Source organism: Neopelma chrysocephalum, unplaced genomic scaffold (genome assembly GCF_003984885.1).
Source record: "Neopelma chrysocephalum unplaced genomic scaffold, ASM398488v2 Primary Assembly neopelma1_96710, whole genome shotgun sequence".
In the NCBI taxonomy this organism is placed as follows: Eukaryota; Metazoa; Chordata; class Aves; order Passeriformes; family Pipridae; genus Neopelma; species Neopelma chrysocephalum.
Window position 1 is genome coordinate 1,147,776 of NW_020925354.1, and position 22,665 is coordinate 1,170,440.

General features: G+C 40.2%; 1 protein-coding gene across 5 annotated transcripts in view; it reads left to right on the forward strand.

Moving 5' to 3' along the window:
- GHR (growth hormone receptor) overlaps nucleotides 1-22,665 on the forward strand; it is a 164,917-nt gene that overhangs the window by 73,578 nt on the left and 68,674 nt on the right. For 3 of the 5 annotated variants that reach the window (XM_027709245.1, XM_027709240.1, XM_027709242.1), the window contains 2 exons: nucleotides 8,666-8,750; nucleotides 21,290-21,369. In XM_027709245.1, the coding sequence (XP_027565046.1) occupies nucleotides 21,300-21,369 (70 nt within the window). In that variant the 5' untranslated portion in view covers nucleotides 8,666-8,750; nucleotides 21,290-21,299. Of the gene's footprint in view, nucleotides 1-8,665; nucleotides 8,751-21,289; nucleotides 21,370-22,665 lie in introns of those variants that run through there. The other 2 variants (XM_027709243.1, XM_027709246.1) reach the window with 1 other exon arrangement.

Below are 22,665 nucleotides of genomic sequence, written 5' to 3' on the forward strand. Positions count from 1 at the left end.
GAGGGTGGTGGTCTCAGCCTGGTTGGGAGCAGCGGTGGTCTGCTGTCTTCCTCTGGGTCCCACGAGAGAGAGCCCCAAGGCTCTGAAACTCCCAGTTATATACTCTCCAGTTCAGGCGGGAGTGCTCAGTCCCTCCCTCAGAGTAGGGAATTCCATAAAAGGGCATGTGGATGCTCAGTCCCTCTTATCAGAGCGGGGAATTCCATATAAGGATATCAGAGCGGGGAATTCCATAAAAGGGTACAGGAACATCTTCCCACCTTGCAGGCCTCTACTGACAGCAGTTTTTGGGAAATGGCATGGAGGCTATAGAATACACAGTTTTGGGTTACACCCATCCAGGGATGAATTGGTCCCAGCCGTTCTAACCAGGACATACTTCAAAAGTATAGAAAGATCTGTCCATTTTGCTACATAATTTTGGGTGAAATACACTCACAAAGAGTTGTGTTTCTTCTGTCAGTGAAATCTGACCCCTGGGAAACTGAAAAGGCAAATGTTAGATTTTTCGAGGAAACAGAAGTGACTGAGCTACTCACAGAGAAGCTGTTTGGGGACATGACAACAAAGTGGGCTTTTTGTATTTGCTGTTGAGTGAAGGGAAGTTTGAAGAAAATGACCACTCACAGGTCTTTGTTTGAATGTGAGCTATTTTTAGAACTTGTAAAGCTAGTAATTTAAAAATTGAGATCTTTAATAATGCTTAGGGTCGCAGCTGCAAGACTTAACAGCCAAACTAAGCTCAAACGTAGCAATGGTGGAGATGAGGTAAATTTGCTACTGTCCCCTAAAGTTCTCTCCTTTGTTCTCAAGAACAATGTCCTGAGGTTACACCATTTCAAAAAGTAGGGAGAAAATGAAACCATGGAGGTTTTAACTTTGCCCAAGATACATACTAAGGCACCAGTAAGCCTAAAATAAAATTTGTATCTCTGAATTTCAAGCCCTGTATTTCAAAGCACTACACTATTTACCCGCTGCGCTGGTTGTCATGAGCTTTTTGATCCAATATATATTGTTTGTATATTTCTGTATTAACAGTTTGCCGAATCATTCTATACATTATGTTTTTTCTTATAGCAGTAACAATTTTGGCAAAATGCATTTAACAGGTGATTTTCTTTAAATTCTTTATTTCCTTTTGGAAAATTCTGTATTTTCCTTCTTCTACCTTTTTACAGTCCCAATTCCCTGAACCACAGGTTTTGTCATTGCTTAGTTAATAGCTTTGTTTTTCCATATCCATCAACATTTTTTTTGCCTGTTGAGAAATGTTTAATCAAAAATAAGATGAAGATGTCAATAGGAAAGGGAACCTTATTATTCAAGAGCTAGGCTTTCCAGTTTTGCAGAAAATTATCTGGAGCTGGCTCATTGTGGCTCAGGAATGCAATTGCCATCCGCTTGCAAAAGGACAGATATAGTAGGATATATAAAGCTGAAAAAGAACTACCTAAAGTAGTAAGGACGTTTCTGCTTTGCTTTCAGACTTGGACTAACTGGAGAGAGTCTGTTGAGAATGAGTCCCTGAGAATGATCCATAATCCAGAAAACTTAGTTGAAAAACAGGTTTTATGTGATCTAGAGAGGTAGGGAGGTGTAACAGTCTTCAGGTAGGTAAAAGACTGTGAAAAAAGGGCAGGGATAATCTGATCTATAGTCTTATGGGGGCAAGGCAGGGGAAGTAGAGAAATTGAATTGCATCAAGAGAGGCTTGAGGTACATGCCAGAGTAACTTTCCTCTGGAACAGGATAGATGCATTGGGATAGATTGCCTGTCGAGGATGCAAAATCTTCGCAGGTCTTTGTTGGTGTTTAGAAAAATCCAGTAGTCAGAGATGAGAGTCAAGCAAGAATTAATTGATCTGGCTGTGAAGAGTGGGATTAGACCATATAATGCCTGATAATCTTGTGCCACCATATTTTCTCTATTTCTGTTACAGGTCACCAGCTACTTGTACCCAGTAATTTGTTTATGTGAAAAGCAAATTGAAGTGATGGGGATTTTTAATTATTATTATTATTATTCAGCCTCTAGTAAATTCCAGTTTTCATTTTGCTTCAACCTTGTAAAAGATTTTTTTTCTTATTTCTATTCTCGATTCATCATTACGTCTTATGTTTCATTGAAGAGCAATCTAGTGTTTATTGCTTCTTCCACATATGGGATACTATCAGGTACAGTAATCCATTATGTATTTTTCTCAATAAACTGGGGCTTTTATCTTGGTTCTGAAAAGTTGTCCCAGACTTCAAGCAACATTTTTAGGTCCATGCTCTTTTGATGTTTGTTAGGCTCTTAAGTGTAGACACCAGAAGTGGCTACAAGAATCCAGTAATACGTCTTTTTTCTAATCTTGTACTTGACATTTCCCTGTCATTTATCAAGAAACTTTCCCTTTTAAGTTACTGATATGTCAGCAACAGTTTAAGGTAATAGACTTCTGAATTTCCAGCTGCCCAGATCTCAAAATACTGTCTGTAAACATTGACTAAACTATTCTTCATAACATTCCTCCACCCAAGAAGATCATTAACTGTAGCTGGGAAAATTACATACTTCACTTATGGAAGACAGTCTGAATTTCTGGATACCACAAGAGCTATCTTGTATATCAAGTGAAATTGCTACTTACTTAGAAAGTTTGGATTTCTTACCTGTTTGCCTCCTTTACAACACTGATGGGTTTCTTTTAAAAAGCTGAAGAGATGTATTAATTCCTATATTTGGCCTTGCACTGTGGTGCAGACCTCGTGAGCTATCCTGTCCACATATACACTTGTAAGCATAATGCAGTGGAAAACATAAATTCATCTTTCATCTCTACTACAAGTGCCAAAACAAATATCAGTTATTACTCAGCTTAGCGCTGCTAAGAAAATGTTCCGGTTATTGTTATGTCAAAGAGGCAAAGATTGCCAAGTGTGTGAGAACAGAAATGTGGGACAGTGAAGTATTTAAAACATGAAGGGCAAGATTTATTGTTAGACTCCTGAGGATATGAATAGGTTCAGAGGGGCAGAAAAGGCTCTAATTTGGAACTAGAATGTGGTCTCTTGTCCAGCATATGCTGATGAGGAAAGTGTAAAGGTTAGAGGACAAAAACAGATTAAAAGCCTTAGCTATCAAATAGAAGAGAAAGGGAATGATGATGGAAGTTCTGATGGGTTTTGTAAGTGTTTCCTTGAAAGAATTTAGGGAATTCCTGTGCAAAGGAGAAAGTTGATGAGAGATGTTAACAAGTGAGTTCACAGTTGCAAGAATTATATTTCAGCTAAGGATGTATTAGAGAAGTAGAGTTTAAACCTAAGAAAGATCATAGAATCACAGAATATTTAAAGCTGGAAAGGACCCATAAGGATCATGGAGTCTAACTCTGCTCTTCACAGGACCAGAGACTGCTGGCATTGTCCAGACACTCTTTGGACTCCTGACAGGTTTGATGCCATGACTGCTTCCCTGGGGAGCCTGTTTTAGTGGCAGATCACTGTCTTAGTGAAGAACCTTTTCCGAATGTCAAATCTGAGCTTCCCCTGGTGCAGCTTCATTCCACTTCTTTCTGTCCTGCCCCTGGTCACCACAGAGATCAGCACCTCCTGCTCTGCTGCCCCCCATGAGAAAGGTGTACACATCTGTGAGGTGCTCCCTCAGTCTTCTCTTCTCCAGGCTGAACAAGCTAGGTGACTTCAGATGCTCCTCATAAATCTTGCCCTCAAGGCCTTTCACCGTCTTGGTGACCCTCCTCTGGACACACTTTAACAACCTGATGTCATTCTTATGTTGTGGTGCCCCAAACTGCACACAGGACTTAAGGTGAGGCTGCCCCAGTGCAGAGCAGATTGGGACAATCCCCTCCCTCAACCACCTGGTGATGCTTCGCCTAATGCCTCTCAGGACATGGTTGGCCCTTTTCGCTGCCAGGGCACTGCTGACTCATGTTCAACTTGACAGCAAATGGATGGAATGACTTGAATGGAGAAAACTTAAAAACACATATGAAGAACCCATTTTTCCTTCTGCTTGAGATAAATATTTTCAAAACGGGTTTAGGAGAAAGCAGTTCAAGACTCTCAGCAAGTGCCACACATCACAATTGATGCAACCTAGAGAAATTAATGAAGTGCTTATCGGATACAATTAGAATACATCTCAGGCAAATTATGTTTTGTTCTCCTTTGAATTTAGTTGTTGAGTAGTTGTTTAACTGGAAATGGAAGGAAGTAAAATACAGGAGAAATAGAATAAAGAGAAAATTAGGATTCCTTAGGCCAAATCTTAGAAGCACAAATGCTCTGGAAATAGTTTGTCGCAGGTGCCAGAGATCCTCTATTGCATCTGTTGGTAGCCCAGCATAATGGAGGGACGGCACTCCTGAACAATCTCTTAGCACTTATGAATCCAGGTCATGTGTCTGGTTGCACTCTTTGTCAATGGTCCATGCAATCACAGGGTGTCCATAGTTTGCCATCTTTCTTCCAAAGCCTGTCATTTATACCCTCCTCTTTTTTGTCTGCTGCCTGCAGCTTCTCAGTTATGTAAATATACAGAATTGTGGAATCATGGAATTATTAAGGTTGGAAGGGAACCCTGAATATCATCTAGTCCGACTCTCCTGTACAGAGCAGGATTTTATTAATGCAGTTGTACTAAGCCATGTCCATCTGGGTTTTGAGTAGCCCCAGACTCTACAATCTTTCTAAGCAATTTGTTCCACTGTTTTGTTACCTCTTCAGTGAAAAGGTTATTAGGGGAGATTTAAACAGCATTTACTCTTGGACAGCATCACTAGTGACTAACCCTCAGCTGGACTTTGTACCACTGCCTGAAACCCTTTGAGCCAAGCATTTCAGCTAGTTTTCAGTACATTTCACTGTAGTCTTACCTAGTTGGTACTTCATCAGTTTTTCTATTAAGATTTTACATGGGACAGGGGTGAAAGCCTTTCCAACTTTTTTTTTATCACTAGGCGTTTCCTTAGATGCTCTTTTGAAGACCAAAAGAACTTTTGGCACAGTTGGGCCCATACCATCTTGTCCAGATTATTATTTTTTTGTACGTTAGCTTATGACATAATGAGAAGATAATAATGGGCTAAGATGCTCACATCCCAATAAGGGAGTGATGAGTCTGAGTCTGTTTCTTATTTTGTGAAGCAAACTAATCTGGATGGGCCCTCTCTAATTTAAGTGCTGCAATCCTTTTGTTTGCCATGTGGGTTACAGTAATATGTTTCTGTCAAACTATGTGTCTCTGGAAAAAAAGCCTCACCTGTATTGTTTGTTGATATGAATCTGTGTTCTCCTTTTGCTGGAGCTGCAGTTTTTCCATTTAGAGGGAGACTGCTTCTCATTTGAATAACTAGCTCATTACCTAGGTACAGTAGTGCCTGTTTTTCACACCTGTCAGAGTCAAGTGCCAGTATAACTGTCTTTGTGCTTGTGTGGCTTGTTCTAAACTACATTACTGCAAATAATGGTATCGCTGCTGGCATTTTTTGTGCGATCTCCACTTGCTGCTGTCGCAGGTGGAGTGACTCACTTCACTTGCTAGAGAGAAGTTAAAAATGTTTATTGATGTAGAGCACTGATTTCACAAAGTTTGGCCAGTGAGTCATCAGTTTAACGATATTGGATGGCAATGTGTATTTGACTGTTTACAGCACAGAGGGTGGGGTCAGACAAAACTGTTCAGGAGACCCTCCCACTGAGTCATGAGGTTCAGAAAGGATCCCCGCACATTCTAAATTTTCTGAGGGGAGTTCAAATATGTCTGGATACAGACTAGTCCCAGACTTGGTCAACAGCTTATATCTGAAGAATTATATGTGCACAATCAATATTTTATGTCAAGATTCCAAAGTTTAGCATGCTACTAATCACCAAGAATCTTATTCTCAAGGAGTAGCCTTGAGAGGTATCTGTACTCAAGGAGAGATCCTGGCATGCAGCCTGCTGCCCTGCAGGAGAGCTGGACAGGCCTTGGGCTGTCCACTATTTATGGAGTAAGATGATTGACTGACAGTCATATTTGTGTAGCAGCCATATTTCAGTTGGCACATGCTCAACTAGCCCTTAGCTGTTCAACAAGACTTAGGGCCCTTAGATGTCAAGCAAGATTTATGGCCCTTAACTGTTGTGTTGATATCTGTAAGCCAGATGTAGCCATCACAACCACTGCTGGTGGCTGTTGCTCGAGCAGAAAAAGACAAGGGTTGGAGCACATTGTCACAGCTGCCAAGAGAGAAACAAAATGTTCTGAGTACAATCAGGTAATCAGAAGTTAGGACACTTTCCTTTGTTGCCCATAAAGTAGCTAAGAGATCTTTTTTGCTCTTGAGCAGGATTTCAAAATATTTTGGAAAGACTACTGGAATAATTTTCTTTGTCCTGTTGTAAAAGGATTCTGCTTTGTCATAAAAACATCATTTCCCCTTGTTAATGCCCTACTGAGTGTTTTGTAACAGGAATTTGTCAGTAGTCCTTGGTAGCTTACTTCAGTCAACAGCTGGCTTAGACTTTATAAGTTTGTTTCAGACTAAGCTGTCCCTTTATTTTTGGAAAAGAGAGCTATGGCTTGCTGATCAGTTATTCTCTCTGAAATTCAGAGTTCTTTTGAAAATGAGAAATTAAATGAACAAGACTCTGGTGGAATTATATATGCAGGCTCTTTCAAAAAATTGGCATAATAGCACTTGGCTGTGCATATTATGGAGTAGAACAGGGTAAAGACTTACTATGTACAGACCTGTCTAGTCCACTTGTTTCATGATGCGAACCAGGAGGGACCCCTGCTTTCAGGTTTCATTTCAGCTAACCACACGTAGGATGATATATTTTATAATAATATATTATTTTTGGTTTTGCATGAAAATTACCTTCTGTTCTTTTCAAATATATGTTTAATTTTTCTTTCAGTTAAGTTTAATGATTTTTTCATTTGGTAGTTGGGTACGTGTTGTTTTGGTTTTTTTAATATAAAAACAGAGGTGACAGCCTTTTACACATTTCACTAGAGAAGGATTCCAGAGAAATACTAATGAAATTTTCATTCAGAATCACATTTTGCTTTCCATTATTTATTATTTAGTGGTTTATCCATACATTAAAATTATACACCTAAAAGGAAGACAATTCTATGGATGCAAAAAAATTCCTCCTGCTCTTTGTTCAGCTAGTGTTAACTCAATCAAAGAAAACTCTCTTTTAAAATGTTACTTTTTTCTTGTTAAGGTCTTATTAAAGCTATGGCAGTGTAGCCCCAGAACATTCTGTCTGAATCATGGAATCATAGAATCAGCCGGGTTGGAAAAGACCTCCAAGATCATCAAGTCCAACCCTTGATCCAACACCACCGTGGTTACTAGACCATGGCACTAAGTGCCACATCCAGTCTTATCTTAAAAACCTCCAGGGACGGAGAATCCACCACTTCCCTGGGCAGCCCATTCCAATGCCTGATTACCCTCTCTGTAAAGAATTTCTTCCTAATATCCAACCTAAACCTCCCCTGGCAGAGCCTGTGCCCTCTTGTCCTACTGCTGGTTGCCTGGGAGAAGAGACCGACGCCCACCTGGGTACAACCTCCTTTCAGGGAGTTGTAGAGAGTGATGAGGTCTCCCCTGAGCCTCCTCTTCTCCAGGCTGAACAACTTCAGCTCCCTCGGCCTCTCCTCATAGGACTTGTGTTCCAGTCTCTTCACCAGCCTTGTTGCTCTTCTCTGGACCTGCTCTAGCACCTCGAATCTACACGGTATTTCTTTACGTGTTATTTGTGGGGTGTTGCAGTCTGCCTTTTTTGTTTTTCTTTTTTTGGTGGTAGTTTAAAGAGTCTGATACTGTGAAATCTGGACTTCTTTTCATAGTCCCACCCACTAGAAACGAGATTATTATGAATTATTCAGATAATGTGGGCACCATGGCCAACTTTTTTAAAATGCTTTTAAAAGCTGACTTGCATCTTTGGGAAGAAGTAACCTTCCATGTTGAATTTCTGTTATTTTTATTAAACATAGAAGTACTACTAATTCAAAACCATTTTGGGTGCTGCTGCTGTGCCAGATATCATGGCAGTGATAATGCGCTTAGGAATTCTGAACGTAACAAGTGATGTACTGCCTTTTTTTTTTTAACAGCATGCCATTTTCCTGAGATTTAGACACTTTTCTTTTAGAGAAAAAGGAAATGTTATTTTCTTAAAATTACCAGTTTATAAGTTACCACACTGTAATTTATTCTCTGAAGTAGTCATTCTCATGAAGTAGTCATGAGTAGTAGGTACTACTCATCCTCTGGGTGACTCAGAGTTTACTTCCAGTGCAGGTGATTTTCACCAGGAATGTACATTAAGAATGAGCGTTGATCAGTCACCCTGATGTCTCTTTGCCATTTAAATCTCTGTTGGTGCATTTTAATGTCAAGGTTAGCACAGGGTTCTGTGGCTTGGCAGGCCCTCAGTGACACGGGTTTGCAGGCCACTGCTGCTGTTTGAGTGAGAAGCCCAGGTGCTGCACTCAGGGCTGCCAGGCAGACTGCCCTGCTGATAGCCTTCCCTGAGGCATAGCAGTGCCAGGACACCCATTTGGATTTTGTTATGTTGCCCTCCCACCGCAGGTGACCTTTGCTGTTTCAGAACTCATCTCTTGTCTGTTTCTCCTGCTTTCATGTAGGTGCTGGGATGGCTGGAGAAGGTCATGGATTGCAGTTGAGCTGAGGGAGGTGTGAAGCATCATCCATCCCCTGCTGACATTTGAGGTAGTGTGATAACTTTTATCTTACCTGTGAGTGCCTTTATTACCAATGTTGGCTAAGCAGAGGGTTCAATAGTAGCCTGTAGCCCTGCAGATAATCCTCACAGATCCCATGATTCATTCCTGCAGGAGGTGATAATTATAATATGCAGTATACAAAATTCTGATTGGGATCTAATTGTCATATTTTATTACCCAGGACAATAGAGATATGTGAATTAACACTGTCAAATTCAATCCTGATTAAATTGATGGCTTCAAGCCCATTTCTGCCAGCTTCTAGGAGCCAATATTTGTAGATATAGGGCTTGGTGATTCTTAGAAGTGTTTAAAGGCTATTTTCCATTGTCAGAGAAAAATTATTATATTGCATTTTAATGAGACGGTTCTCAATTATAGTGTCATTTAGGGTATTAATTGCCTGACTTTGTAAATGCACATTCGTGAAGAAAATAGAGAAAAAAAAATCTGTATTTTACAAGCAAGGATAAGGTGAAAATGCATAGCAAAACATTGTAGATAACAAATCATGGTTTAAATGACACTTAAATGACATGTAGTTTTAATGCACCTTTTGGTTCTAATTCATATCTAGAATGTATTACTGAAAGCTTAATCAGAATACAGTGGTGTAAATTTGGATCAAACATCACAGAAATACATTGTGGTGTAAGGGATTCAGACCTGCTCATGGCATGAAGCTGAAAAGCTGTTATCTAGTGTTATATTGCTGCATGAGACTTTACAGCTGCTATCTGTGGGCTGTAGCAGTTTTATGAAACTTGAACTGGCTATTCCTGTCTAAATGTACACAATTGTAATGTCATTAAGGGACGTTCTAGATACTTCTTTCTTTGGTTACGATACAAATAGATAGAACTTGTTATCCTATATCCATGTTCTTAATGTTTCTGAAACCAGATGATAGAAGACTGGATGCATTCATTGCGCCATGGATCTCTGCTTGGGAGATTTGTTTATACCTAAACAATTTCACCGAGAAAATAAGAAGGTCAGAATAGGGAAAAGTTACTTGTAAAAATGCTTGTAAAGTAGGTGTAACTTAGTCATTAGGGACCTCCTTAACCAAAGCATTCTTTGTTGTGGTTACCATGCCTTTTCATACAGAGTTAAACACACTTGAAAAACAATTTATGAATGGCTTCTATTATTTTATAGCTGAAACATGGCAAAACAACCATACAGAAAACTGTTTCTGTGCTGTGTTTCCTTGGCTTTCTGAGCCCAGAGAGCCAGTTGATCCCTAGCTAAACTGCCCATTCCCAATTCCTCTGCAAGCAGCAGTTGCAAAAAGCATGCCTAGCACTGGGAACACACAGCTTGGACTCGGGGTCTGGCCTTCCTTTTGAGCTCACTACAGATTCACTCGGGTTCTGTCATCCTCTGTAACCTCGCTGTGTTTCAGTTTCCTGTTTGTAAATGAAGGCTAATAATTCTGAACTTTCAGAAGGGAGGAAAGCATCCCAATCCTTAGGAAATGCTGTAATTCACAAGAACCTGTCATATTTAATGTGCTGTTCAGAATGTGTTACTAGGCAAGAGTTTAAACTCTTTGCATTTAAGTGTGACCCTTTTTTATTGTATGAATCTAGTCACCTGTTATCAAGTCTGATTACTGAGGAAAAACTTGTATGCAATAAGTGAACTAAAAATCAAAACTAATTTATGCATCAGGGCAATTCAAAACTCGTATCTGCTGTGATATTTCACAGGTTTAGTAATGTTGGGGAAAATATAATCTATGCAGAAGTGATTTATTTAATGCTGCTGTACACTTTGTTGTAGAACCTAAGAGCAGTTAGTGTCATCATGCTTATTGTGAAATGGTTGCTTACACATGATTCAAGTGTGATTGGTAAGTGTTATACATGTTTTAGGATCAGATGGTATCATCATTAATGACTTCTTAAACATAAAAAAAGGATTAAATGTTTTTATACATGGTAAAATTTTTATAAAAATGAAAATCTTTGATCTCTCCAGAAATAAAGCTCCCTGTGATATTAAATTTATTCAGTATAAGAACCACAAAAAGGAATAGTCATACTGTTTCCCTTCTATACCGACAGCGTCCACACTGGTGAGACTGCCTTTCAGAGCCCAGGTCTGAGTGATGTGAGAATGATTACTGGTATGCTGCTTAAAGGGAGAGAGACAGTTCCTAAGACTTGCTGACAGGTTTCTGTGCAGCCTTGCTCCCTATTTCAGTATAAAAATGGGTACTGAGGCAAGGCTGCTGGTCAGACTTCAGAGGAGTTGGGTGTTGTGCTAGACCAGGAGAGCCCCCAGCAGGGTTTTACAAAACTCTCTCCAGCTACAGTCCTATGGTCCTCCACTTTAGTCTGCTCCTTGTTTTTGCGCTGTGTGTCTTATGTAAGTCCTGGGATCTAGTTTGGTATGGATTTTTTTTTTTTTGGTGAGTAGCCCTCACAAAGTGGGTTTGAATCTGAGAAATACGGTGGTTGTGGGTGAAGGCTCAGGCTCTCAGCTGCTGATACCACGGGAATTTTGTCTGTAAACATCTATTTCCTCATGGTCCTACATAAAATAACAATAACAGCAATGGAAAAATGTGAATGCACTACTCTGTTTTAATAAACAGTTGAATGTGCTCCAAAGTTTCATTTTTTTAATGAGACGGTGTTGTAATGGAGTTCCTGCAGAGGAGGAAGTCATAACATTTGTGGAGGCAGACGTGCTCTCCATCAGCCATCCAGCTTTGCACTGAGCAGCTCTGATTTTTGTAGCACCTGTGCATTGCAGAGTATCTCATTTTGAGCGTATCAATTCAGAGTTTGCATATTTTATCTGTGGTGTCTAAAAGGAAAGGTTGCAATGTAGAACTATCCTTGTGTTTGTGTCTGACATTTGAGGAGTGATATATGTGGAGGGAGAGGTTTACTTCCACTACGCTGGAAGCTAAAGAGCATAGTTTGTTCCTATTGTTTGTAAAAGAGCTATACACTTAGTAAGAAAGTGTTGCTAGTTGCTTGAGTGTTTCAAATGAACTGATCTTTCTCTAAACTGTAATTCTTTCTGTCCTAATGCAAACTGTCAGTTTGTTGGTTTGGATTTTGTTGTTTGGGTTTTTTTTAATCCACTACAGCTTTATTTTGGGATGCTAAGATGGCTAGACTGTAATATTCTTTGGTAGGTAAGACATTGGAGAGGGTTGCAATCCATGCCTTACTCTGCTGTTAGGCTAAATATAGGCAAGCTGCTCCTCTTCCCATTGTCTCTGTTTCCCTGTCTGTTAAATGGATAATGCCGCTGACTCCTGCTGCAGACTGCTTCAGGATTTGCTGATGGAAAATATTGTTTGACATCATTAAAATACATCTCTAAAAACAGATTTGCCAAATTACATTTAAAATTAATATGTCTGTTTCTATGGCTTATTTTGCAGACCCTTCTTAATTTCTTCATTGGTAGGGTTTTCATAGAGGAAGTGATGGGAATTAGGACAAAGCTCTATCGGTTTCCAGCGTTCATTTTTAATGCAACCTGGCATTTCCCTTTACCTCACTCATTCCAAAAGACAGGCTTCATTACAGTGCTGTGCTGGCTGCAAGTGCCCACTCAGAAAATTAACTAGAAGGTAAACTTGCTAAACTAGCAAGTGTTTAATAGGTCACCAACTCTAGAGATTACCAGGCATGGCTGTTTGGTTTATTTCCTGTAAATGTCGAGCTGGCTTGATCACCCACTGCGCAGTCCACTTGTTTCCACTTCCCTAATAATCACTCTTATTTCCAAGTTGTTCTGGATCCCATGTCACATATCCTCTGACCTCTCCAATGGAGGAAAAAAGACTTTCCTTGAGGCTTCCCATACTTCTTCCTTGTGTGGACTTAAAGCACTAAATCCACAGGAATAGGGCCGGGAAGCAATGCTGGTATGATCTTAGAGAGAAAGTCAATGGAAAGCCAATCGTACTGCTTCTCATTAACACAGAACTTCTTAAACAGATAATTTTGCTTGCAGTTATTTTGAGAAACAGTTGTATTGAATAGATGTGCTCAGCTGCTAACTCTGCATCAGTTTAACTGAGACTTAAAAATACCTTTAATCTGCATGTTGCAGATGCTGATTAAATCAATACACATCACATCTTAAATTGAGATGAGCTGCAGAACATACAGAACTGCACTAATTTAAAATGCACTGATTACTGTTAGACCTGTCAGGCTGATTAATCTTATCAGGTGAACCAGTTGATAGTAAATATGTGAGTGCTTGGAGTCCTGAGTGGCCATCCAGAAATGCACTCAGAAATGCTTTGTCAGTCATTTACTAGCTTTCACTTACTGCAGTATTAAAGTTAATGACTTCCTAAATGCCATGCAGGCTCTGTTATGTTTTAATCTGATTAGGAGCATATGAATAATTTAGCATGCGATTAAACCATGTAATTAATTTGTTAATGGTAATGAACTGTTAAGTAATTTCGTTAGTCTAGGGTAAATACCAAGGTCTTGAACTTGAATTTTACATCTGCTTGAAGATGTTTTTTTCCTGGAAGAAATGTATGTTATATTTAAATGCTATTTAAAATTAAAACCCTGCTCCCTCTGATTTCCTGCAATTGCTCTTTGAGGCCTGGAAGGCAGGTTTGGGTTCAAGGTGATTAGAAGAAATTGAGGATGTTTTATTCAAAAATGCTCATCTGTAACCAAATTCTGGTTCTCCTGAGATCAACATGAGTTTCATAATTTTGCAATAGAGTTTGGCGGTAACTGAGCATTTTTGAACAAAGCGTCTTAAAGTCCTTTTACTGACCTTGAACCCAAGACTGTCTTCCAGGCCTCAAGGAGCCACTTCAGGAAATCAGAGCGAGCAGGATTTTCATGTTACAAAAAAGCTCCAAGAGATGAGATGTATATTTATTTATAAGGTGTGCTGAAGCATAACTGATTATATTTGCCCAAGGTAGTAGTTTTCTAATTGGAGTAATAGGCAGATAGTAGCACACAGGAGAAGGCTTGCAAAGAATATGCCAACTGGAACAGTGGAACTGGACTGCTGTGTATCGACGATCCAGCAGCACATATAAGATGGTTATTTATTTTTAAGCATGAGATTAATCCTGTTTGTTTTCCATCATGTTCCAGCCTAAACTCCCAGTGATGTCACTTACATAGCTTTCCATCACAATTCCTGTGCTCTGTAAATTCTTCATAATTTCTGTGAGGTGCTAAGCTCTCTGGCAATGCTAGGAGAATTACTTAGCAATGTTCTCATGTTAAATATATAATCTTACCTGTTTAAAATCAGATGTCTTTCACTGCTTTGATGGATTGGGTCTACACTGATGAAGTCATGATGGGATTTGAACTTGGTTGCTAGCAAGACACAGAAGAGTTTTTGGTTTGTGTTTGGTTGTTGTTTTTTTTTAAACTGGTATGAAATTTTGTTACAGCACTGGAAAAATCATTTAATCTCTTAATGTAAAGTGTGAATAATTATCTCAGTGACATGTTTTTGAGTAAAACCACGTTCTTTTAGTACAGATTACTAGAGTATTGGTTCTAGATACAGACTCAGCTATTTCTCTTTGCTTTCTTGACATGATATTTGATATTAAATTGATGCATTACATTTCTTAAAAAAGATTAGAATATACTTTTGCTCATATAGAGAAAGGTTCTCACTTTTCTTTGCAATTGATTGTACAAATAGCAAAGCAAAGATCAGATGACTTATCCAAATAATAATAATTAAAAAAAAAAGGAGTAGGAAAAGCCTCAGAAGAATTACCACTGTAGCTGAGAAAGTGTTAATAGCCTGAAAAAAAATTACCATTCTCTTAAACAGGCCTGAATCCTCTTCCTTAATGATACAATTATATGTAAAGCTGAGTATCTGCTCAGCAATTCATATGTGCATGATATGCAGCTAAATGTTGCAATTTCTTTCAGCTGAGATGCATTTATTTTGCTATTTTGATCTGTTTGGGGGGCTGAAAGGCAAACAAGAAATTAAGTCTTTTCCAAGGTCAAAATTTTCTATGTGTAGTAGACAGAAACTTAGAACTGTAACTGCGGTCCTCTTTTAGGAATTGTCTTCTGATGGAGAAATCTACTGGTCTTACAGCTAAGATCCCCTTTCTCTCTGTACCTGGTCCATCAGGTTAGTGCTGTCAAAGTATTACAGATTTTGTTGTAAATGAAGAATTGATATGCCATATGCCCCATCCATCCTGAGACTTCCTAGCCCAGTTTTTGGAGTATGACTTTAAATAGCTTTCAGTACAAGGCCAGAGCAATGTCTAAAGTCTGGATTCACTGAAGGGCTCCTTAACCACATCCAAGAACTGATAACCATTTGGCCTGTTACCAGTTTAAATCAGAGTATTAGCTGACACATCTGTCCATGGGAAAAAGAAACCAGGCGAAGTAAAAGCATTGAAGGTGCCTATTACAATAGAGATAGAAATAAACTGGGTGTTGAAATGAAGATTTCATATAGTCTCTATTCCAAAATTAAAAGTTTATGTAGGGAGAAAAATAATTTTTCTTAATCCAAAGTGAGCAATTAATTTAATAGATTCCATTTGCAATTTTAACACTTTCACACTTGAAACTATTATAAATTATTTAGCTTACATAAAGATCTAATTAATAATACAAAATACCCTAATTTCCATAGTTTTAGTTTCTAATTATACTGTACCTTTTAGTATTCCTCAAATTTGCATCAAAACATGCATAATAAATGCAGCTTTTTGCTATAGTCCTTCATTCTTTCCCAGTGGAGCTGCCTTTTGCTGTTAGGTTTTGGATGTTTTTTTTTAATTGAAATTTGCCCTTTGTGAGGTTTTTTGGATTTCTTTTATTTGAAGTACATAATTTCTGCTTCTGTGGTATCATTCCTTGTTCTTTTCATATCCAGGATAGTGGCACAGAGTAAGTGAATGGTATGTTATTCATATCAACTGAGATAATAAATACAGCTGAATATATAGCCTTGACAAGGGTTCTATAAAAACAGGCGTTTGTCCAAGGGCTGCTGATGACTTAATCAAGCTGTAATATCAGCAAGCAAGGGAAGGAGGCTTTAGGTCCACTGCAGTTTTAGATTCTGTTGATTGGAAGGGCTGAAACTAATTTCAGTTGCAGAATGACTCCATCCTGTTGGCACTCAGGGGAATGAGGGTAAGCAAGCAAAGTGATTTCAGCTATGCATGATTGGCCAAACTTGTGTGAATGTTTTTAGGCAAGCACAGAAAGATTACCCCTTGGTGTCACTGGTCCTGCCCTGAGATAAATGGTAAGAAATGTCCACACTGTGAAAAATAAAGGCCTTTCACCCAGAAAAATTATGTACGAGTACGTGCATACGCATTTTGTAGTTGTAATAAAGATGATTCAGAACAGACCTGGAGAGCCTGGAGTTACCATTTCCTTCTCAGCATTTGATCTTATTTGGTGGTGGATCTGTTGCTGTATATTCGTCTGCATTGCACACTCTTGTGCCTTTGCCAGTTTGTGACCTGATGGAATGATGAAATAGCAATGTATGGAAAAGCTCTTCAGATTAATCTTTAACTCAGTAATTTTGTGGTTTGGTTTGCAGCAGAGAGGCTACCTTTGGCTCTGTACTAGCTGCATATATGCTGCTGTGGCAAGCAGTGCTAAACTGGAGGACGTTACCAGGGAAAAAACTCTCTCATATTTGGAGTACTGTATTAATGGCGATGGCAAAAGCAGAAGTGCCTTCATAGGTGCAGTTCAATATCCTTGTCCTTCCCCTTCCTTCCAGTCCTTTCAGGTTCAGGAGCTATGTGAAGGTCAAGATCTCACTTCAAACAAGTTTTGTTTATAAGCAAAACTCCTTATGGTTTACTCCAAGTGTTAACATTTTTACCTGACCAGAGTAGATGCAAACCACTCAGTATGCTGTGACTAAACTGTTTCTTTTCTCAAGGAGTTTCTTAGCCCAGTTTTGCCTGTTTATGCTATCTTCACATCCCACTGGAGAGATGTCGTGTTTAAATTCAGTTGTGATTGACCTTACTCCAACATTGCTATAGAAAAAGGCCAAGATTTTTTTTTATCCTTTTTATAACTCCTGGCTCCCTTTCTGTACTCAAGCAATTAGCCTGAACTGACCTCTAGCCAAATGTTTCTGTGGTCAAGTTTCAGCTGGCTTGAAGACAGTCAGCTGCTGTAATTTTTTTTTATCCCCCTGATTTTAGCTCTCTTCATTCTTACAAGCTGCTGGAGTTGGGTAAGATATAGACTATTATTCTTTAGAATAGAGTGTATTACAAACACTGAATTATTTTTTTTTCTGTTAAATAAGAGAGATTTTAAAAATGGCATTTGTCTTTCATATGCGTATGAGGTAGATGTTAGGAGGTAGATAGTACTAGATTATGAAACGTCAATTTTGTCCTAATGCCTACAGGGAAGCTGTCTCTTGCTAGGTTAACACTGAAGCCTCTGGACAGTACTGTTCTGTTGACAGCAAGTTTTCAAGAGTGTCCTAGAGGAAGGGCGGTGGGATGGATTTGTGAGAGAACTTTCTACAAGGCAGTGGTTGTCTGATGGTGGTGCAGGTAGCACTTCAATGGACCCTTCTCTCAAAATGTTTATTCTGAACCACCAAAAGTGGTATCATGATGGGGCACCTCCTGCTTTGCACCAGATTTTCTCCCACAAGACTGGAGCTGTGGTAGTGTAGATGTCTCTTGACCTCAGATAACACTAGAAGTGGTCATCATAACTGCAGCCCAGCAGAGCTTTTGGTATTTATGCTGGATGCACAGACGTAGTCCCTGATGGTTCACACCCCTTGCAGACTCCATTTGCCTGAGTGAGGCCTGGAGTACAAGCCCTATTCCAGGGGCTCTGGGTTTGAGCTTCAAGGATGTAGCACAACTTGCACTCTAGAGAGGCTGCTGCACAAAGGGCGTAGCTTGATGCATCCATGTTTTCAGATGAGAGAAGTTACTGTTCTTGAGCTCAGTCCTGTCCATACTGCATATGTTCAGAGTAAACCAGCTGGATATTTTTCAATGACACAACTTGTCTGGATGGATAATGCAGTGGAGGATCCCATATGGTTTTAGGCAGAACAGAGACACTTTGTTTTGTCTTACTAAGATGTGGTATTTGTGAGAATCCACTGAAGGAGCATAATTTGTTTCTATACTGCATTTTACTAGCAAAAAGGCAAGGGATGAAGCAGCAATTTTGATAATCTTTGAGGTTTAGGAATGCAAATTAATCCTGTGCCCTGTTTCAGAGAGGTAGTTGTTTTAGTCAAGCTCTGTGGCTGACCAGGGAAGGGAAGGGTGAGCAGGGAAGGGCAGCTGTGTCCTCCCCTCCACACTCACTGCTCACTCCCACGTCTGTACTGCCCTGGCTCTGCTCCTAGGCTGTGTCTTTGTGGAGTCCTGTTCAACCTGGTTAGCAAACAGGTTCGTTACAATAAATGTTTATGGATTAATTTTAACTGGAACAGTTTCCTGATGGAGTTCACTTCATGCAGGTATGTAAACAAGTCTGCCAGCTCAAGAGGAACAGCAGTACTGGAATGGAATTGTTTTCAACTGCAGTGGCATGACCTTACTGAAGTGCAGCATGTTTATTGACCTCTGTGATGTGTTTCCAGGCTCCTAGGTTGGCACTCCAGCTGTCAACCCACTCTTCCTGGAAGGAAGCTGAGATGGCCACCAGTCAGGGGTGCAAGGATGGAGGGAAATAGCTGTGCTGTGACAGCTGCACATGGGGGCCAATCCTGGTCCTCTGTGGTTATAAAAATGAAATGATGTGCTCAGAATGATGAACTCTGATGACATTTAGCATCACAGGAGAACTCCTGTGAGAGTTCAGGCTTTTCTTGTGCTCTTAATAGCCAGGAAGAAATAGGAAAGCTTGGAGAAGAGTGGTGGGAAGATTAGCAGGGCTGGCGAATATGGAAGAACAGGGAAATGTGAATATGGAGGCATCGTGGGATAACTGGGTACTGTGACAGGCAGAGAGCAGGAGGGTTGTAAATAAAGTGACATTATGCTCAGGCCTGTGAAAGAGAACACAAAACTTCAGGGAGAAGGTGGAAGGGCTGAGGGGGAGGGGGAAGACTGTTTGACAGTGAATAAATTGTGTAATAAGAGAGGAATTGGCAAATACAGAGACCCATTTTTGTAGAAGATTTATGAAAAAGAGACAATAAGGATCCTTTAAACAAGAATACAGATGAAGCAGGAGGACCAGTTGAGCTAGCTGAAAATGTAGCTGATCTCAGATGAACCTCATGCTGTGCCAGTGGATCTTCTCTCTGAGAGGAGGATTTTTGGCCTGTGATTTACTTTATGCACTTTTTCCCAGCTCTGTGCACTCCAGCAGCTGCAGCTGTCACTGCTCCTGGTCCTGCTCCCCAGGCTGCCTCACTCCCACAGAGCCCTGAATCCTCACTAGTGCATTTCTGTACCCCTTCTTTCCTCCCTGTCCACTGAGAACAGAGGAGTCACCTTTGGAGAGACCCGTGTCTGCTTGGCCAGGGGAAGGCCCTGCTAGTCCCTGCCTGGTCAGTCCACAGAGCTTCTCCAGTTTCTCTCTCCATGTAGCTGGCCCACACTTACTTAGGCTGGCCCAAGTTTGCCTGAGTAGTGCTGCTGGGCATACTTGTCCTGATGTGGGTGCAGTGGGGAGCATCTCCTGGTTTGCCTTTGCAGGTCTGGCTTAGTCTAGAGCAGTTTGAATAAATGCCTCCTATGCCGAGCCTGAAACATGAGAATTATTAAGCAGTTGCATTAATGAGGATGTGTGAAATACCTTCTGATTTTCAAGTTTTGTACTGAACAGCATGAATGAGAAATCTGGAGTTCGTAATGGTTTTGATTTCTGTGGTGTTATTCATTCTATTCTCTTAGGGTAAGAAAATTGAGGAAATTACTTTTTAAAAATTCAGCATTACCATGTTTTACGTACTCTGCATCCTTGCATTTTACAGTTTTTAACCTAATTCAAACTTTGCTAACTCTACTAGGAAACTGACTAGTTTTTGACACAGAGATTTGATAGCATGAGTTGTTAATTGGTAACACTCACTTAGAGATTGTTACATGTTGTTTGGACACTTGTGATTTAATCTCCTTTTAGATAAAGAAAGCAAATCTCTAATTGAAAACAGTCCAACGCAGAATCAAGGTCTGTCATATGGATTTACAGTCAAATGTGAAAGTGGAGCTAGTATTCTCTCTCTCTCTCTGCTGTCTCACTGAATAGGGGTGTCAATGTATCTTAGTAGTTTTGTGCCACAGAACAAAAAACTGTTTCCTAACTTGTTTCAGCATCAGTCCTCATTTTAGCATCTGTGTTGCAGCATCTCTGATAATGTCTATGATTGTAAATGGTCGGGTCATAACCATAGTATGTATGCTTTCCCCATACTATCTGTGGACACCTCATGGGGTTTTGGGAGCAAGGTACAATTCTGTGCAGTAGGCTGCACTGTCTGCAAGTCCAGCACACACCAGCTTCTGCCCTTCATTGCTGTCACCAGATTTTGGTGCTAATGGCAAGAGCAAAGTAGTGCCTCAAAATAGGATTGTGTGATGGGATTGTAGGATATGTGCGTGTGGCACAGGTGAATTAGGTAAAAGGAGGAGTGTGCTTTTGGGAGAAGCTGTAAAGGCTTGCTGGTTTATCTAGGATTTTAAGGGTTTGAATGCTTGGAGGTTGTAAAGGCTTTAGTGGATGTGCTCAGGTCTCCATCAGAAGGTTCTCTCTCAGAAATGACACAGGTAAAAGTGAGTCAGTCTCCAGGGCAGCCCCCCAAGAGCAGTGGCTGAGCAGGGGCACTGAGACAGGTGCTTGTGGTTGTGCAGGGTGCCAGTAAGGAACAGATCAGAGAATTAGCCCAGGTTACTCTCATTCTTGGAGCCCCACAACTGCTGCTGCCCTCTCTGCTCCTGGTGTGCTGCCTGCCATGGGCAGTGGCCATAGGTACAAAGAGGGTGCTTTTCTGCTAACAGCCATTTCTGGTGTGGGAGCTGGCCTGTGGAACTGCATCACTTCTCTCAGCTTTGATGCATGTAGCTGTAGACTTGAGAAGGGTTGTACTTGTCAGGGGAAGATGAATACAGCTTCACAGCTTCACAGCTGTATTAATAGCTGTATTAACTGGAAAGGGGATCATCACATGTTTGTTTCCTGAAGGAGTACAGTTCTTTTCCTACTTTCACGTTTAACCTGTGCTAGTCATTGGGATCCATCCCCATGTGGCCACTTCCTGGAAGCAGTCTAGAGATTGACAATACTTGGTTTTTTCCTCTCTCAATATTAAATGAACTGGAAATGCATAAGCTAGTTGTCTTGTAAATATAGTATTTACTCTCTGTCCTAGACTGCAAGATGATGTACTACTTTATGAGACAATAAAACATAAACTAAATATACTTATGGTTTAAATCCAATCAGAAATTCAATAAAACTAGATAATAGTTTAAATGTCATATCATGTAAGTAATATTTGTTTATAAAGAAACTCTTTCACTGTCTTTTGTTATTACAGAATTAGAAGTATGGATCTTTGGCATTTGCTGTTTACTTTGGCACTGATCTGTGCAAATGACTCACTTTCTACAAGTGATGGTAAGTTTTATGATACCTTTCCATACCTTTGTGTGTGTACACATATATATAATTTTATATAAACAGTATTTTTATGTTCAATAGTTCATGACTGTGCAGCTTTCTTGATTACAGTAATGCGGGTACATAATGTGAAATGTGAAAAATTCATCAGTTAATCTTTTGTAAATGTAGTGGATGAAATTGAAACGTTGCAGAATGAAGGTGAATTTCATAGACAGTTTTTGATGTGTAAGCAGGCTGGATCATTGTTAGTGTTAGATACCTGGATTTTCTTTGCTCAGGTATTGAAGTTATGAAATAATTATATGGGGTTTCATTTTCTTATATGAACTAGTGGGGTTTTTTTCTTTAACAAGTCTTATAGTATATTCATATTTTAAGTATAGGACTTTGGCTCAACAACCCCATGCAGCGCTACAGGCTGGGCACAGAGTGGCTGGAGAGCAGCCAGGCAGAAAGGGACCTGGGAGTCTGGATTGACAGGAAGCTGAACATGAGCCAGCAGTGTGCCCAGCTGGCCAAGAAGGCCAATGGCATCCTGGCCTGGATCAGGAACAGTGTGGCCAGCAGGTCCAAGGAAGTGATTCTTCTCCTGTCCTCAGCGCTGGTGAGGCCACACGTGGAGTACTGTGTCCAGTTCTGGGCCCCTCACTTCAGGAAGGATATTGAGGTGCTGCAGCAGGTCCAGAGGAGAGCAACAAGGCTGGTGAAGGGACTGGAACACAAGTCCTATGAGGAGAGGCTGAAGGAGCTGTGGTTGTTCAGCCTGGAGAAGAGGAGGCTCAGGAGAGACCTCATCACTCTGTACAACTCCCTGAAAGGAGGTTGTAGCCAGGTGGGGGTTGGTCTCTTTTCCCAGACAACTATCAGCAAGACGAGGGCATGGTCCCAAGTTGTGCCAAGGGAGGTTTAGGTTGGATGTTAGAAAGAATTTCTTTACAGAGAGGGTAATCAGGCATTGGAATGGGCTGCCCAGGGAAGTAGTGGATTCTCCGTCCCTGGAGGTTTTTAAGAAGAGACTGGATGTGACACTTAGCACCATAGTCTAGCAACCGCAGTGGTAGTGGATCAAGAGTTGGACTTGATGATCTTGGAGGTCCCTTCCAACCCAGCTGATTCTATGATTCTACGATTTGGAGATAACAGAGGAAGCATTTAAAGACTGTACACTTTGGATCTCTGGCCAATATGAACAAGTTTCATAAGAAATACACTTACAAATTCTTGAGTAGAGGTTATAAAAGGGATTTAAAAAATACATGTACCTTCAACAAGCCAGCTGGACTAGTCTTT